This window comes from Carya illinoinensis, chromosome 9 (assembly GCF_018687715.1).
Source record: "Carya illinoinensis cultivar Pawnee chromosome 9, C.illinoinensisPawnee_v1, whole genome shotgun sequence".
NCBI lineage: Eukaryota > Viridiplantae > Streptophyta > Magnoliopsida > Fagales > Juglandaceae > Carya > Carya illinoinensis.
In genome coordinates, this window is record NC_056760.1 from 16,729,288 (window position 1) to 16,745,416 (window position 16,129).

The 16,129-nt window shown below is 38.0% G+C and overlaps 1 protein-coding gene across 1 annotated transcript; it reads right to left on the reverse strand.

Annotated features, from left to right (window-relative positions):
* Positions 1-236: 236 nt before the first annotated feature.
* On the reverse strand, positions 237-2,041 carry LOC122276864. The gene is made up of 3 exons (XM_043086759.1): positions 1,670-2,041; positions 648-1,562; positions 237-515 (listed from the first exon to the last, which is right to left on the reverse strand). The coding sequence occupies exons 1-3, from the start codon at positions 2,039-2,041 to the stop codon at positions 237-239; spliced, it is 1,566 nt and encodes a 521-aa protein (XP_042942693.1).
* Between the last annotated feature and the right edge of the window lie 14,088 nt (positions 2,042-16,129).

Sequence of the window (16,129 nt, forward strand, 5' to 3'; positions counted from 1 at the left end):
CCTCCGTCAATACCCTTACTGTGTGGGCTTGAAAATAAGGACAAAGTTTTCTAGCCGCCACTACCAAATGCAAATGCCAATAACTCAATTCGAGGATACCTTGCCTATGCTCCTCTGAGTGCTCGACTCACATAGTATACCGAGTGTTACACGGCTCCTTCTTCCTTTACGAGGATGGCAAATACAGCCTGCGGGGAAACTACTAAATACACATAGAGTACGTCTCCCATCTCCGGTCACTTTAAAAAGGGCAAATTGGCCATATACTGCTTTAATCTTTTGAATGCTTCGTCACACTGCTCATTCCAAGGATGGACCTTCCGTAGTACTTGGAAAAAGGGAAGGCACTTGTCTGTTGACCTGGCTATGAACCTTCCTAAGGCAGCCACTCTTCCCACCAGTCGTTGAGTCTCGTTCAGATTCTTTAGCGGCTTCATATTGATCATGGCCTCTATCTTATCTGGAGAAGTTTCAATTCCTCTTTCAGACACGATGAAACCCAAGAATTTCCCCGACTAGACCCCAAAAGCACATTTCAATGGGTTCAGCCTCATTTTCTAACGGCGTAAGACTCTAAATGCCGTTTGTAAATCTGCAAGGTGTTGGGCAGGCTCTTTGCTTTTTACTAGCAGGTCATCTACGTATACCTCCATAGATTTCCCAATTTGCTCCCTGAACATCCGATTTACCAGCCTTTGGTAGGTCGCTCCTACATTCTTCAGTCCAAAGGGCATGACTTGGTAGCAATACAGCCCTCGGTCTGTGATGAAAGATGTCTTTTCTTCGTCCACCGTATTCATCCGTATCTGGTTGTAACCCGAATATGCGTCCATGAAGCTCAACATATGATGCCCCGATGTAGCATCTACAATGGCGTCGATGCGTGGTAAAGGGAAGCTATCTTTCGAGCAATTTTTGTTTAAATCTATGAAGTCTACGCATATTCTCCACTTCTCATTCGCCTTTTTCACGATGACAATGTTGGATAACCACTCCGGGTAGTGGGCCTCTCTGATGAAGCCGGCTGCGAGCAACCTTTCAACTTCTTCATTAATGGCAGCGTACTTTTCTGCGCTGAACGTTCTCCTTTTCTGTCTCACTACTTTGTGCGTTGGGTCTATACCATTGATTTTGTTGTCTATGCCGGTCATCTCTTCATGGCTCCATGCGAAGACGTCCGTGTGTTCTACTAACAACTGTATCAGGGCTTCTCTTTCTGTTGGTGGGACTTGTGTCTTGATACGGGTAGTGGTCCCTGGGCGGCCAGTGTATAATGCCACGAGGTCCAGAGGTTGTTGACTTCTACATGTTGCTATACCCGGCCATCCCTGACTTTTATATCTCTCTCGCAAGTTACTGCTACAGGTGGTGGCAGGGCCGACAAGGCCCCATCCTGTCCTACCACCGTGCAAACTTCCTTCTTGACTTTCTTTAATTCCTACACATAACATTCTTGAGCCAGGGCCTACTCGCCTCTCGCCTCTCCCAAGCTGCCATCTGTTGGGAACTTCATCTTGAGATGGTAGGTGGATGTTACCGCCCTCAAATGGTTGAGTGTCAGTCTTCCCAATATGGCATTGTAAGAGGAAGGAACTTTCACTACTAAAAAGTCAATCATCGTGGTTGTTGTCCGCGCCCCCGTGCCTATAGTTACTGGGAGCGTGATTACCCTTACGGGCTGGATAGTATCCCCTGAGAAACCCTTTAGTGGCATAGGGGAGAGCCTCAGTTTGCTAACATCAATCCCCATTTTGACAAATGCTTCCCAGAACAATATAGCAACCGAGCTCCTATTCTCTACTAGTACCTGCCTAGTTGTATAATTGGCTATTATGTGGGTTATCACTAGAGCATCGTCATGAGGATATATGATTCCTTCCCTGTCTGCCTCTTCAAATGATATCACCATTCTCTCATTGCTAAGCTTTGGTTGTTTGTGTGCTCTATCCGCCATGAACACCTCTTCATACCTTGCCTTCCGCGCATATGCTTTCCGGTTGGATGTGGAAATACCACCTCCAGCAAAACGTCCCGCTATCATCTTTATTTCTCCTATGGGCGCTCTTTTCCAATAGCCTCTTGGGGGTGACCTCGCCCTCCTGTCCTGGCGGTTATTAACATGGCGCCTTCTTTCCGGACTGAAAATTCGCCTTTCTCCACGACCATTCGCTCCAATTCGCCAGTTCCTGCTGACTCAGTGACTCTCTTTCTCATGGTCATGCAATCCTCTGTCTGTGCAAGCTTGTCTGATGATACTTGTAGTACCGACTGCCTTTTTTGATAGGGCTGCGGCTTTCCTTTTCTCTTTCTCTTTCCTGTACGCCCAGATTATTATGCACCAATTTGTGGTTGCAATCTGACCGCCCTTCCCTTGCTCTTTCTTGCCTACTCGAATTACCCTTCTTATCAGCCCGCGCGTTCTTCCGCTCAACTTGAGTATCTTCTTTACAAGGTTCCACCAAAGCTTGCAGAGTATCTTCTGCATTGACAAAATCATCTGCCTTGTCCATGAACTCCCTGAGGGTGGAAGGAGTCCTCCGGGCCAACTCAGCCATGAAAGGACTGCGTGACCATACCCCTCCTAAGAGGGCGGCCAGAGTGATCTTTTCATCTTAGTCATTTGTTGTTAAGCGCTCTTTGTTGAAACGGGCCAAGTAGACCTTTAAATTCTCATCTTCCTTTTGCTTAACCGTTAATAGGTAGGCAGCTCGACGCCGACGTCTCCGGCTAGGCATGAACTGGGTCAAGAACTGCTTTGCCAGTTCCTCAAAGCTATCTATCAACTTTGGTCTGAGGGTCCCGAACCATCCTCTAGCGGTCCCTTTTAGGGTCAGAGGGAAAGCCCAGCACGCAATCTCCCCTTGGAAATCGTGGAGCATGATTTGAGCTTTAAAGTTTTCCAAATGATCTACTGGGTCCAAGGACCCATCATACATATCTATTTGGGGAACTTTGAATTTTGGCGAGAGCGGCACAGCCGTAATACATGTGTTGTACAACAGATCTGTTTGGTGTAATAGACTTTCCACCGAGGAAGAACTGTCCATCTTCTTCGCCATCTCTTCATATTTTTCCGCTAACTCCTTTAACTCATCATGCATCCTTTCTTTCTCTTCGCGTTCAGCATCCTTTTCGACCCTGCAATGTGCTTCTTGCTCACCTTACTCACTAGGCTTGTTTGCTGTACATATCTCTTCTAGGATTTATCGGAACAGATCAAAGCTTAGGATTTTGAATAATCCTATCACTTCTTGCTGTTTTTATCCTTCCATTAAAGGTGGCACCATGCGTGTCTCTTTTCGAATTCCTCTTGACTATCCTCCTATGATGGGCACATACTCTGGGCTTCTTGGTTTTTATTGTTCTATGGGCCTTCTTATATGTTCCAAGGCCCTTCGGTTGGGATGGTCCCTCCAATCTGTAAAGCCCTCAAAAACCCTTTTAAATGTTTTTACATTGTTTATCTTAATAGGTAAGCCATAGGTGTAGTATTATTTACAACTGACTGGGCTGGATTTGACTTTTAAAATTGGACATGTATCTTAAGTTGGGCCTAATTAGATAGACTTGTAATGGAGTGGGAATTGTGTTAAGTGAATATTATGTGGAGACGCATTTTACATAAGCTTAGCTTTTATTGAATAAACATCTAGCCATAAGTTTTTTTTTTTTATTTTATAGAAAAAATTTAGAGTCTAATGTATTAGTCGGAAAAGTTAAGCGGATATGGATGAAGTTTGGAAGTGATGATATTTAGGATTTTGAGAGTGTTAGACATTATAGAAATATAGATTTTTTAATATCTTGGATGTTAATTACTTAGTATGTTTTCAATGAGAAATTTATAGAAGGTACATGATGACTATTTTATAGGTGATGATTGATACTCCCTTGGTACCGTTGTGAGAAAATTCAAAGAAGTTAAAAAGTCCAAATAAGCAAGGTTCCTATTCTAGACTTTGCATAAAAGAAATGACTAAAGTTGATATGTTATCTGAAAACCTTGGCATAAATTTCTGATTCTGTATTTAATTATAATCTAGTTCCAATGTTGTTTCTGTTCTCTTTCCATTAAGGCTCTGCCATGAGTATAATAGTGGTATACAGCCCCACTACGGGTATAATAGTGACATATAGCCCCGCCATGTGTATAATGTTAGTTTATAACCCTACCACAAGGGTTTAAACATGATATACGGCCCTGCAATGGGTGTAATAGTGGCATACGGCCCTGCCACGAGTATAATGGTAGTTTATAACCCTATTATGGGGGTTAAACTTAATCTCTGTCCCGATGTGATGCTCTGATATGATATGAAGATAGAAACTCAGATTATGATATGCCAAAGAATTTTTTTCTAAAAAGATTTCCGAAAGTGGTTAATGTACAATATTGGAGAGCTCCAACAACATGGCAATATTTAGTGGGATTAAGCAATGGTTCTCATTCAAGTTGTGACAGTTGACTTCTAATGGAAACTAGTGATTTGGAGGGTTTGGCACCCAACATACGAGCATGATGTAGCAGATCATAAATATATTTTGTTTGAGTAAGATGCATACTTGTTGAGTTGTGGGTAGCCTGATATCCCAAGAAGAAACACAATGGTCCAAGATCCTTGAGCGGAAAACACTGCTACAATTTAGTTATGATAGGAAGTCTTTTTGTTTGATGGAATTGGTCTTGGCTCAGGTAATCATGGTATGACGTCCCGACTCTCACATACAGAAACATGAGAATCGTGACGTCAGAATGATGACAACACGGGTCATACACCCCAATGACAAGTGCAAAGTGTGTGCACATGCAATACATGTAAAACAAAAGACGCAGTGGATAAGTTAAAGCCGATCAACTAAGTACCATAATTGTTAAATACAAATTCACTTAAATATAAGCATTTCAAAAAGGATTATAGTTATTCAATGAAAACATATATAAATCAAAATATAATATCCAGAGGTAGGAAATAAATCTCATACCACAAGCAACTGATCCCCGATCACTCCTCCTGTGGAGCCGCATCCTCATGCTCTACTTCATCCTCATCTACATCAAAATCTACGGTAGGTAAGTAATAGACCAAACAGCCCAAGAGATACAAATACATTCATGCAACAACAAATATACGTGCATATGATGAAAAATTCATGAGACCCAAAAATCATCATTTTCCCCTAAAATGATTATTTTCCAACACATGTCAAAAATCCCATTTGACCCAAAAACCAAGTCCATTAAATAACATTCGCCATTTTCTCAAAAAAAGGCCCAAGCATAAATCCACCATTTTCCCATAAAATAGCCCCCATATCCATTAAACCACAAACTGCCATTTTTTCAGAAAATTGCCTCAAATATCCATTTATCCAATCACAATAGGCGGGAATCACGGGATTACCACTATCCATGCTTACCACCATCCCTACTGCATGCACCGTAGGCGGGAATCATAGGTGGGACAACCACCATTCCTGCTTACCACTATCCCTATAACTCGCACTGTAAGCAGGAATCACAAGTGAAACTACCATCATCCCTATTTACCACCATCCCTACCGCATACACCGTAGGCGGGAATCACAGGAGGGACTACCACCATCCCTACCACTAACACTATAGGCGGGACTCTACCACCATCCCTACCACGTGCACCATAGGCAGGAATCATAGGCAGGACTACCACTATCCCTACAGCTTGCACTATAGGAGAGAATCGCAGGTGCGGCTACCACCATCTGTACTGCCTGCACTATAAGTGGGAATCACAGGCGGGACTCTACCATCGTCCCTGCTTACTACTATCCCTACAGTTATTTTTTTGTTTCTTTCATTCCTTTCAATCCATTCATTCCAAACATACCTAAAAGTCATCTCTCTCATGAAAACTCAATTCTCAAATATACACATGAACATGTATACAATTATGAGAAAAGCCAGTTTTCATTTACAAACATGAACATGCGTACAATTATGCAATGTAAATGAAACAACACAAATATTCAATAGCCAACAAATCCCAGCATAATCCAATCACACAAACAGCTTCATCCTTTAATCCAACCAACCCCCAACTACTTAACTCAACATCCGGCACAACTAACCATATCACAAAAGATTTGTTAGTGTAAAATATATTTAAATCTCTAAAGGTTCTTTGAAAAATACTTATAGCACTATAATATAATTTTTGAATGATCACAGAGGTGCTAGAAGTGGTGGCACAGCCACGCAACAGTACAAAATAGACAAGGGTCGTTGGTCTCAAAAACTCAATTTTTGAACAAGGACAAACAAAGAGTTGGGATGGCTAGGGAAGGGCTTAGGCATGTTGGTGAAGCTAATGGTAATGGTAGTTGGTCGTGGGGGGTGGCGTGGACAATGGTCGGAAGCCAAAAAGCCCAAATCAGAGATGGGAATGTAGGGGGCTTCAAGGGTGGCAGATCGGGGCTGAGGAAGGGTGGTTTGGGTGGCTAGGGGACCGATGATGATGTGGTGCAGAGATGGTGGCTGATGGTGGAGCGACGGTGGCACTGGATCACAAAGGGCTGTGGCTTGGAGGTGCATGTGGGGGCAAACAGCAACTCGGTTGGGGCTGGGTGAAGGGGAAAGAAACTGACGGAAGAGAAGAAGGGGGGTTGCGCTTGGGCTAGGGGAAAGAAGAGGAGAAAGAAGAAAAAGAAAGAAGGAAAAAGAGAAAAGAAAAAGAAGAGAAAAAAAAAAAAGAGAAAAAAGAACAAATAAAATAATAAAATGAGATCAAGTTCTTACAACTTGAGTCACGAAACTGATCTAATGAAAATAAATTTCAAAACGGCGAGTTAAATAAAATAATTTAAACGCAGTGACTAGCTAAAATAAAATAATAAATAAAAATCCAACAACATAATAATTTAAAGTCCAAGAATAAACTAATTTAAATTAAAGAGCAATTTAAATGTAAAACAATAATTAATAGTAAGAAAGCACATCAAAATAAATTTCACAACTTAAAAATCATAAAATAAATCCTACAAGAAATCTAATAAATTTAAAACAAGAGAATCAATATTAAATTAAATAAAATAATTCTTCAATTAAAATACACTAAAATACGAGGTATCACACATGGGATGAGTAAGAACGTGTCTCAAGAAGGTGTCTAAACTTTCTTTCAGCTAAATCATTCTATTCACTAGTATGTGGGCAAGATTGGCAATGTATTATTCCATTGAGTAAGACAATGTTGAAACCAATTGGATCAATCCTCTTCCCCACCATCTGTTTGTAGCTATTTTATTTTTGAAGTCAATTGGTTTCAACTAATAGCTTGAATTTTACAAAGACTCCAAAAACTTTAACTTTGGTTCGTAGAGGGTATAGCCATGTGTATCTAGAATGGTCATCCACAAAGATGGCATGGTATTTGTTGCCACTTATGGATTGAACTGGTGAATGCCAAACATCACTGTGAATTAAATCAAGTGGCTAAGAGGAAATACAAGTGGAACTAGAAAATGGTAAACGGCAACTTTTTTCCAATGGCAAGCATTGCAAACACTTTTATTTATATCATCATCAGACAAAAGCAGATGATGAGTTTTAATAATGCTAGATACAATCTTATTGGAGGGATGACCTTGTCTTGAGTGCCAGCTCGAGAGACTAGTCTTTATTCCTAAGAAAGATGTAAAATATGGCTGGCTTTGGAGAGAATTCCCTTGTAGCCACAGTGGATAAAGCCCATTTCTACTCTTGCCTTATAGGAGGAGTGCATGCGTCTGATTTTCCTTCACATAAAAATGAGAAAAGGTTAATAGAATGTAACAACTGTTGTCAAGGAAAAACTTTTGAATAGACAATAAGTTACCTGCTCCATTAGGACAATTGAAATTCCCCAAGTACCCCTGTAAAATCATGAAATTGTATACCAATTTCCTTAAACAAATTGGTTAGATCTCAATATTATGACTATTAAACGAATCAAATACTTAAAGAAAATAATCAAACTTGCGAGACATAATGATTGGTTACAAAGGAAAACCCTTTAAAGAACTCTTTAAAGGTAAAACCCTACTAGGCAGCCAAATCCAGGAAAATCAATCTTATTGTTTAAAAATCAATTACAAGTAATTCTCAATTACAAAACTTTTGTATCTTGACTCTCTTACTTGTCCAGACAAATGACCCATTTATCTTCTACCGCAGTAGCAGCCAGAACCTTTGTCGATCATCAAACTATTGACTTCCCTCATAGAACTTCAATGGCTAAAATCCAATCAATAATAATTCACACTTGAAGTACGATTACACTCAATTAGAGATCACAAATATGAAAATTCACTAAAGAATTTTCTCACCAAAATATGCACTAGAAAGTGCTCTAGAAAATATGTAGATCTGAATCTCTGCAGATTCTAACCAATAGGATCTCTTAAATAAAGAATCTAAAAAGAGTTCCAATTGAACTAGGATTCTACTAATGGATAGAATTTGTCGCGACGACGTCTCCTGACAAATTTTTGACATTTTGCGATAACTCTTTTTTGCAGTGACTGATCTCTGTTTAGCTTTCATTATGGATAAATACAGATCCTCCTAGATTCGATATTTACCTTAATGACTTATCTAAACAACCTCTAAGACTTCTAAATAGACTCAATATTGTTTAAAAATAAATCAATAATTATTTCACATTTATCCAACAATTTCAAATATAATGATAAGATAATTCTTATCATTTAGTCATGTAATTCTAGCTAATTTTTGCCTTTACAATTTCCCCCTTTGATGGATTGGTGACAATACCAACTTGATAAATGTAATATAAAACCTATCAAAAGCACAAAAAGCAAACCAAGAAACCGAGTAAAAATTCCAAACAAATAATCAAGTATAAAAACTTATGTCCAGCAAAAATAAATAAATATCATCCAACTCCCCCTCAACAAATTCATTCCAACAAATTTCATTAAACTCTCACTTGCTCAAACTCTTCCTAAATTTTACAATACCAAAATATTTCAATTTTCTCTTCCAATACTCCGCCTTTTTGTTACTAATCTGACAAGACATGATGAACAACTCGGAATAGTCTTAACTTTTCACACGAACCAATTACACTTATGTTCTACTTATATGGTTAAGATAACCACAGCAAATAGGCACAAATAACTATTGAGACTTGGTTGAGGAATAAACACAAACATTTGGTATGCATTGGGATAAAACCGAAACGTATAATCACATAACCCACAAAAAATCATCCTCAATGCATGAGTTTTGATAAGGATCAGCCATTGTAGCACGTGGCAATCATTTTTTTTTTAATTATTTGAAACACCCCGTTTTCGGTAGGGCGTTTTGATATTAGTCCCATTCAAATTTCTGCCCCCCCTCTCCCGACATTGAATTCCAACCCGCGTCGAACCTCCTCTGCCCACTACCACCGGCGACGCCATCTCTCTTTCAAGTGACACCGAGCCCGTCTGCATAGCCCATCTGCACATCCCCATCAAAGGGTGAGTGGTTTCCTGCCCTAGAGTCCCTCCGTATCTGTTAGGAGCTCGGATCGGGAAGAAAATCAGTTATATTCTTTTTTGTTTGTTCATTCTCTTTCTCAAAGTAAGTAATCGGGAAATAGTATTATTTTTCAATGTTTACCCATTTTTCTTGATGCTGATCTTAGTTCTCTGGGCTAAATCAGTTTCATCTAAGTTATGGAGATAGAAAGATTATGCATCAGAATGAAAAACTTTACAAAAATCTGTCAACCCTCGCTCCTCAATCATTTGTCATTTGTCATTTGTTTCTCCATCCCTCTCATACACAGCCCATCTCGCAAGCAGGCACAGCCACGCAGCCCCTCTCTCTTCGTTATTTTCTCTTTCGAAATCCTCTCTCCTGCATTAATCTTTGTTTTCTTGGAAGATTATTTCTGCTCTAAATTTGGGAAATTTATCTCCCTCACCGTCGTACATAGTCTTGCCATGAATCGATGATTTGGATTTGGAAATGATATTTTTTATTTTTAATGTATTTATATTTGTTTTATCATTCATTATTATTTTTTTTTGTACATCTCTTTGGTCAGTTTGCATGATTCATATATTATAAGAATTCAAAACTCTATACATCTGTGAGTTCTGACTTCCTTTTAGAAAAAGAAGTTCTAACTTCTCTCTAGAAAAACAAATCTCTCCGTTTGTTTTTGTCGGAGAGGAAGGTGTGAGTTCCACCTTTCTCTCCATCTCGTTTTCTTTTTCCGTTCCTTTTCTACTACCTATATGTGAATACTTATATAGTAGTGTTTTTCCACCGGTTCGGATTTTCTCATATCTGTAGCTTTCTAGCCATGAACAGTTGACACGCACCCCACCATCACATTCGCCTTCCGCCGATCTACTAGAACGACGCGGAACCATGCCAAAAATGTCTGCTCGTGGCCCTCACGTGCGACTTGTTTCCATGCATGGCTCTCACGCACCGCCGCTCTCCAACAGCTCTGCCGGGTACACGCGCCATACCAGCAGACTCCCCACCCTCCGATGCTTTAGATCAGCTCGACCTCTCATCTTTTCAAGTGGCGCGTGGTCCTCGCGCACCACTCCAGAGGCTTTGTTCGGCTTTTTGGCGACTGCATTTCTACCCTTCCGATACCAGTCTATCCGGAATTTTGTTTTCCCTAACCGGTGATCTTGTGAAAGAGACTCAGGACCTCACCAACAAATACTTCAAGGCTTTCAACTACAGTGCTTCCACTTGCACCGCCTTTGGCAGTGGCTTACCTTCAAAACATCTTTTAAGACGATACCCTCTTTGTAGGGTTTGGGTAGAGACTAAGAAATTGGTCTCAGAACCTGTTTTTCTCTTTCTTTTTCCACCTTGGTTGCCTTGTAGTTGTTTGCTTTGGGGAATTTGTTGGGGAACCCCACCCTCTCTAACTTGTATCATCTTTACTTCTATGAAATATCTTGCTTAGAAAAAAAAAAAAAAAAAGAATTCAAAACTGACATTCTTAGTTTAAAAAAAAATCAAAACTGCCAAAGGAAATAAAAATTGCCAAAGGAAATAGAAATATGACCATACACTAAGACTGAATCGTCCTAAGAAAAATTCCCATCTCCATTTTGATATCAGCTCATTGATCCCCCAAGTTTTGATGAATGCCATCATCAGGTCACTACAAGTAATCTAGGACAAATAAGCTTCAAAATAAATTGTTTTATTTATCCAAACCATCTTAAATAGAAAATACAAGGGAGAGAACATTCAACAATCAAACCTGTAAACTCAACACAAGTAGTCTAGATCACAAATTCTGGTTGTATCAAAACACCTAAAATAATATAAGTAGTAGCAAGTTGACCATGATTAAACATGGCCATTTAGATGTCCTAAACCTAGTGGTTAATGGTTATTGAACCCAAGACCTCACTCTCCATCCTGTTCCTATAAAGGAAAGTGGAGCATTTAAAGGATTGACAAATAAAAAAACATTTAAAGGACTACAAATCAACATTTTTAAAGAAAGAACTGAGCACAGAGATTTTAAAATGGCAAAACAGTGTGGCACCTATATGTTTTTTGATGTAATCAAACTAAATTTTTTAGATTAGTTGAATGTATTAGTCTAAATTTTTCTGCATGTAATTAAATTAAATTTTCTAGATTAGATGAATGTATTAATCTAGATTAGATGAATGCATTAATCTAAACTTTTCTGCTTGCAATTAGATGAATGTAATTAAACTAAATGATTTTGATTTTTCTGCATGTAATTAAACTAAATTTTCTAGGTTTGATGAATGTATTAATCTAGATTAGATGAATGTATTAATCTAAATTTTTATGCATGTAATGAATTAGACACATTTAGAACTAAATAAGACACAGAGATGAAAGAAATGAGAAGGAAATGCTGATCAGTTAGAGAGACAAATTAGACACAATCCTGGGACAAGTTAAGAGCTTGCAGCTACTTAATTCCCACCTTCAATCTAATTTAATACATATTGACTATTTGTTGATTTGGAAACATCCATATGCAGTTGAACCTTTCTACTCTGTTGAGTTTTAAAGTATTTAAGGTGTATCTCCTATAAAGGATCATGATAATCTTTCAAAGTTCATTTTTTTCATTTTAATTAGTAGAATTTTTTTTTGTTACTTGAAAGCTTGTATTGAGAATCACATGCCATAAAGATTCTTTTGTTTTTTTTTTTTCTACGGATGATAACTTTGTTTTGGTTCTTTTGGTTTCTATGATAACTTTGTTTAATTTTCAGGTGTTACCTTGTTTTAACTATGTGTAAGTTGTTGGTCTGGTTTATGTTTTGGCCTTGATGGTCTTTTTGGAGGTTGTATTCGTTATGAGTAAACAGGTTTTCCTCAGCCTTGATATGAGGATGATTTATAATTGACCTCCATCTTTAAAAAAAATAAAAATAAAAATAAAAAAAAATAAAAAATAAAAAAAAAAAAAGAACTTTGTGTCCTGCCTTTTATGCATTAGTGTTTTGGTTTTTAGTTTTCTTTAGTTTTTCTCTTATGTCTCCTTTGTAAGTCTTGCATTTTGTCGCTTGCCAAAAATATGCTAACTAGGGGAAAAACAAAATGAGCAGACATGAACAAAGCATGAGATATTTCTGCAGCTTCATCCTCTTGGTAAACATTACCACTGTCATCATTCTTCAATTCAATTTCTTTTGGGCCAAGGGCAATAGCATATGCTACTGCTGAAGTGGCACAACTTCCCATTCGGCATTTAATTCTCCCATCTCATTATCTGCCATCCTTTAGTCCTTAATTCTAATATCTTTTGAACACAAGAATAAAACTTAAAATTAAAAAAACAGTAACAAGAGCAATAAAATAGTTCCAGTTGGAACTGTTCTACTGCCCTTGTTGAAGTCAACCAATAATCTTTAAATAGTTCCAGTTGTCAAGCTTATTGCCATCAGTTGAGTTGGGTTTTGAGAGTTCTCTATTTCTTGGCCGAGTTAATGCTCTTCTATACTGGGAAGGAACAACGATCATAGTAGCTCGGACCATTTTATAGATTTTTATAATATTCTAGAATCCAAACCACACATGAGCATGCCTTCATCTCTATATATCTGCTTGCTCTTAATTATCATCTTGAGGTAGTATTCTTAGAAAAAAAGAATAGTAATAATACCTAATTGTTGTTATGTTGATGTTAAATAATAATTGACTGTATTATCCTCTTAGAGAAATTGTTGTTGGGTTGATTGGTATGCTCTGTTTACGTATCGTTGCTTTTTGTATCGTTAGCTGCAGATACTGGATTGGATTACCTGATATCTCTGGTAATGTTAAGATGAGTTCATGGTGAAGATGAATGCTTATTTTGTAGATTGATTTGGCTATATTGTAACTTGCAGGAGAGGTGGGGGAGCATGTTTAACAATTCAGATGGAGTTGTGTTCTGGAAAGTATATGCATTGGCCTCGACCTTATCTTACTCTTTCTATTTTTCTTTCTTTTTGTAAATGCAAGAAGAAGAACATCAAAATTTGAGTCATAAAATCTTATTTAACCACAAATTGTAGGGTCATAGGCATTGTTCGTGCCTTATATATTAACAGAAGATCAACCATGGTCCCATGGGTGATGTGCAAGGAAGACGATGCTCCAGACCCCGTGGTCAGCTCTCTCATTCTCTTTACATAATGGGATGCCTTGGTTTCCCATTATTACTTTAACAGTTATCTCATTTGAAATTTTTTGAGTTTTGTCTCTCCATTTTTTACCACAGATAAACACCTGAAATTTTTTGGGAAATTCAATTTTGGGTTGGATTCACTCGGAAGCTTCTCTTGCTACCTAGGAATAGCCAAGATTAATGTGCTGTCACTATGTTGACCTCAGTTTGAGGAGGATTGCATGAATATGTAAATATTTTTTGCAGAGATTTTGAATGGATCTCAAAATGTCCATTCATGTTATGTATTTAGATACCTATTTGTATATATGGAATTTTAAGACTACTTGTATTGCATACATTTTTTGGCATAGTTGTAATGTCTACTATTTCGTTTAATATGTACTCCAATTATGTTGAAAATGATTATGTTAAATATTAGATGTTTTTAGTTGATGAAGTAAAAATATTGTGATCGGCATTGCACTGAACCAAAAAAGCATTTTGACCAGCTTAAGGTCAATCTTTTGGCCACTCTAGCATCTTTTCCCGTGTTTTTTTATTCTGTTATTAATTAACATGTCTCTAAATAAATGTTTACTGAAAATAACCAACAAATATCTCTAACTACAGGTGTAATGCAAGCACAACTCACTTGCAACTAACCAACAAATATTTACATCAATAAGTGAAAGTGTAAAATATCCCTTGCTTACGATCCATAATATATCTAACTACAAGTTACTAATTACAACATTATAAGCTTTCATGGAGGATTGCTTTGAGTTTCGACTCAAACTAAATTGGTTGGTCACAGTACAAGTTGAAAAAATCTACGGCGCTAAAAGTGTGGTCCCATATATTGCTATGTTGTTTGGTCTCCAAGTTCTACTTTGTGTTGAACAACTTTTGGTTCCGTCATCCTCCTGTGCTTGATACCTCATGTTCATTCATTAAACGACTTTGAGTAGTTCGGCCACCAACTGTTCACTTAGTTCCCTTTCTATCATGCATGCTTGGCCAAACTGCAAACCAAATAAATAACATGACTTATCCAAATGGGCTTTGCTACATACAGTCGGCAGATGCAGTCGGCGTGCAGTTGGCTGTACGGAATTAATAAAAAAAAATTATAAAAAAATTATTTTATATTCAGGGGGACCTACATGAATTATAAAAAGTTATAAAAATAATTTTTTTTTTCATGTAGGTCCCGTATTAATTTTTTTTTACAGCCGACTGCAAAAAGTATTTCTCCTTATCCAATACCATATTCAAAGTGCATGAAAATTTATCAAGATGGACCATATTCAAAGTGCACGAAATAAAAGAATAAAAAACTAATCTTTACAAACAATTCAATCCCAAATTGACTCCACTAAAATAAGAGGAAGTGCCTTGAGTTTTCAAGCAAATTCAGTATGTTACCTACATAATCTCAACCAAAAGGGAGTAAGAAACTAGGTTTACAACCCTATATATTAAACTTCAAAATGGATCTAATTTTAGTCATATTGCATAAGTAAAAATAGCTCCACAATTTTGACCGCATACTTGTAACACAAAATAATGAATGGAGCCTGACCAGGCCGCATAATCTATAGAATTTCATTTCTGACTTACATGTCCCAAATTATTGATCTCTTACAATCAGTAATGAATAACACTAAGGACAGCTTGAAATGCAAAATTCCATCAGATATGGCTCTAAAAGTCTTCACACCTCAAATAAAGAATGCTAGCACCTAGACTCAGTTTTAACTTTCACAATAATAAATAGTCTTCACGACTTGAACAAGAAAATGATTACAAAATTTTTAACAAACAATATAGTTCAAGTACTTAATAAGGTGTAAGGGACAAAGAACTGGCTCTTTAACTAAATTGACATCTTCTACTTTTGTCTTCCCAATGATAACTTTGACCTTTGTCTCCATGACACCCTTTCTTAGCAATGTACTAGTGGAAGCAACTACACATATAAGACGTTCTTGAATAGCATGCCTAATTGATGGCTATTGTATATGGGGTGTCTGGAACTTCCAACGACACTTTATGCTGGTGAAGAACTGGCTTCAAGTCTAAGGGCTTTCTAGCCTTTGTTGCTTTCGCTAAGGGGGAGGGGTCTGAGGGATTTGGGAAGGAACGAGCATGCTTTGCATCGATGGACTGAGTGGGGAGAATCTGAGTGTCGAACTTGCAAAGAAGAAGAAGAAGAAGAAGAAATCAGAAGAAGAAGTCATTAGGATCACCTGCAAGAGAATTCGACATCGCATCCCGAACTCAAAATCGCAGTGCATAGGAGTTGTGGGCTTCAGGAACTCCAAATCGCAGTGAAGAGGGGTTGAGGAAGGGATGTGCAAGACGAGGGGGTGGGGGAGAGAAGCTCGAGGTCTGTTTCATTTCAAATGGGTAAAATGAAATGGTCAGGGGGAGAGGATTTCATCAACCACAGCAAGAGAGGAGCTCAAGGTCTTTCAAAA

Excerpts from the sequence above, each read along its gene's own strand:
- LOC122276864 (XM_043086759.1), bottom strand. The coding sequence starts at position 2,041 with ATGATAGCGGGACGTTTTGCTGGAGGTGGTATTTCCACATCCAACCGG. Across the intron at positions 1,563-1,669 it reads ATACTATCCAGCCCGTAAGG|ACTGACACTCAACCATTTGA; the intron begins GTAATCACGCTC and ends CATATTGGGAAG. Across the intron at positions 516-647 it reads AAATTGGGAAATCTATGGAG|TCGGGGAAATTCTTGGGTTT; the intron begins GTATACGTAGAT and ends TTTGGGGTCTAG.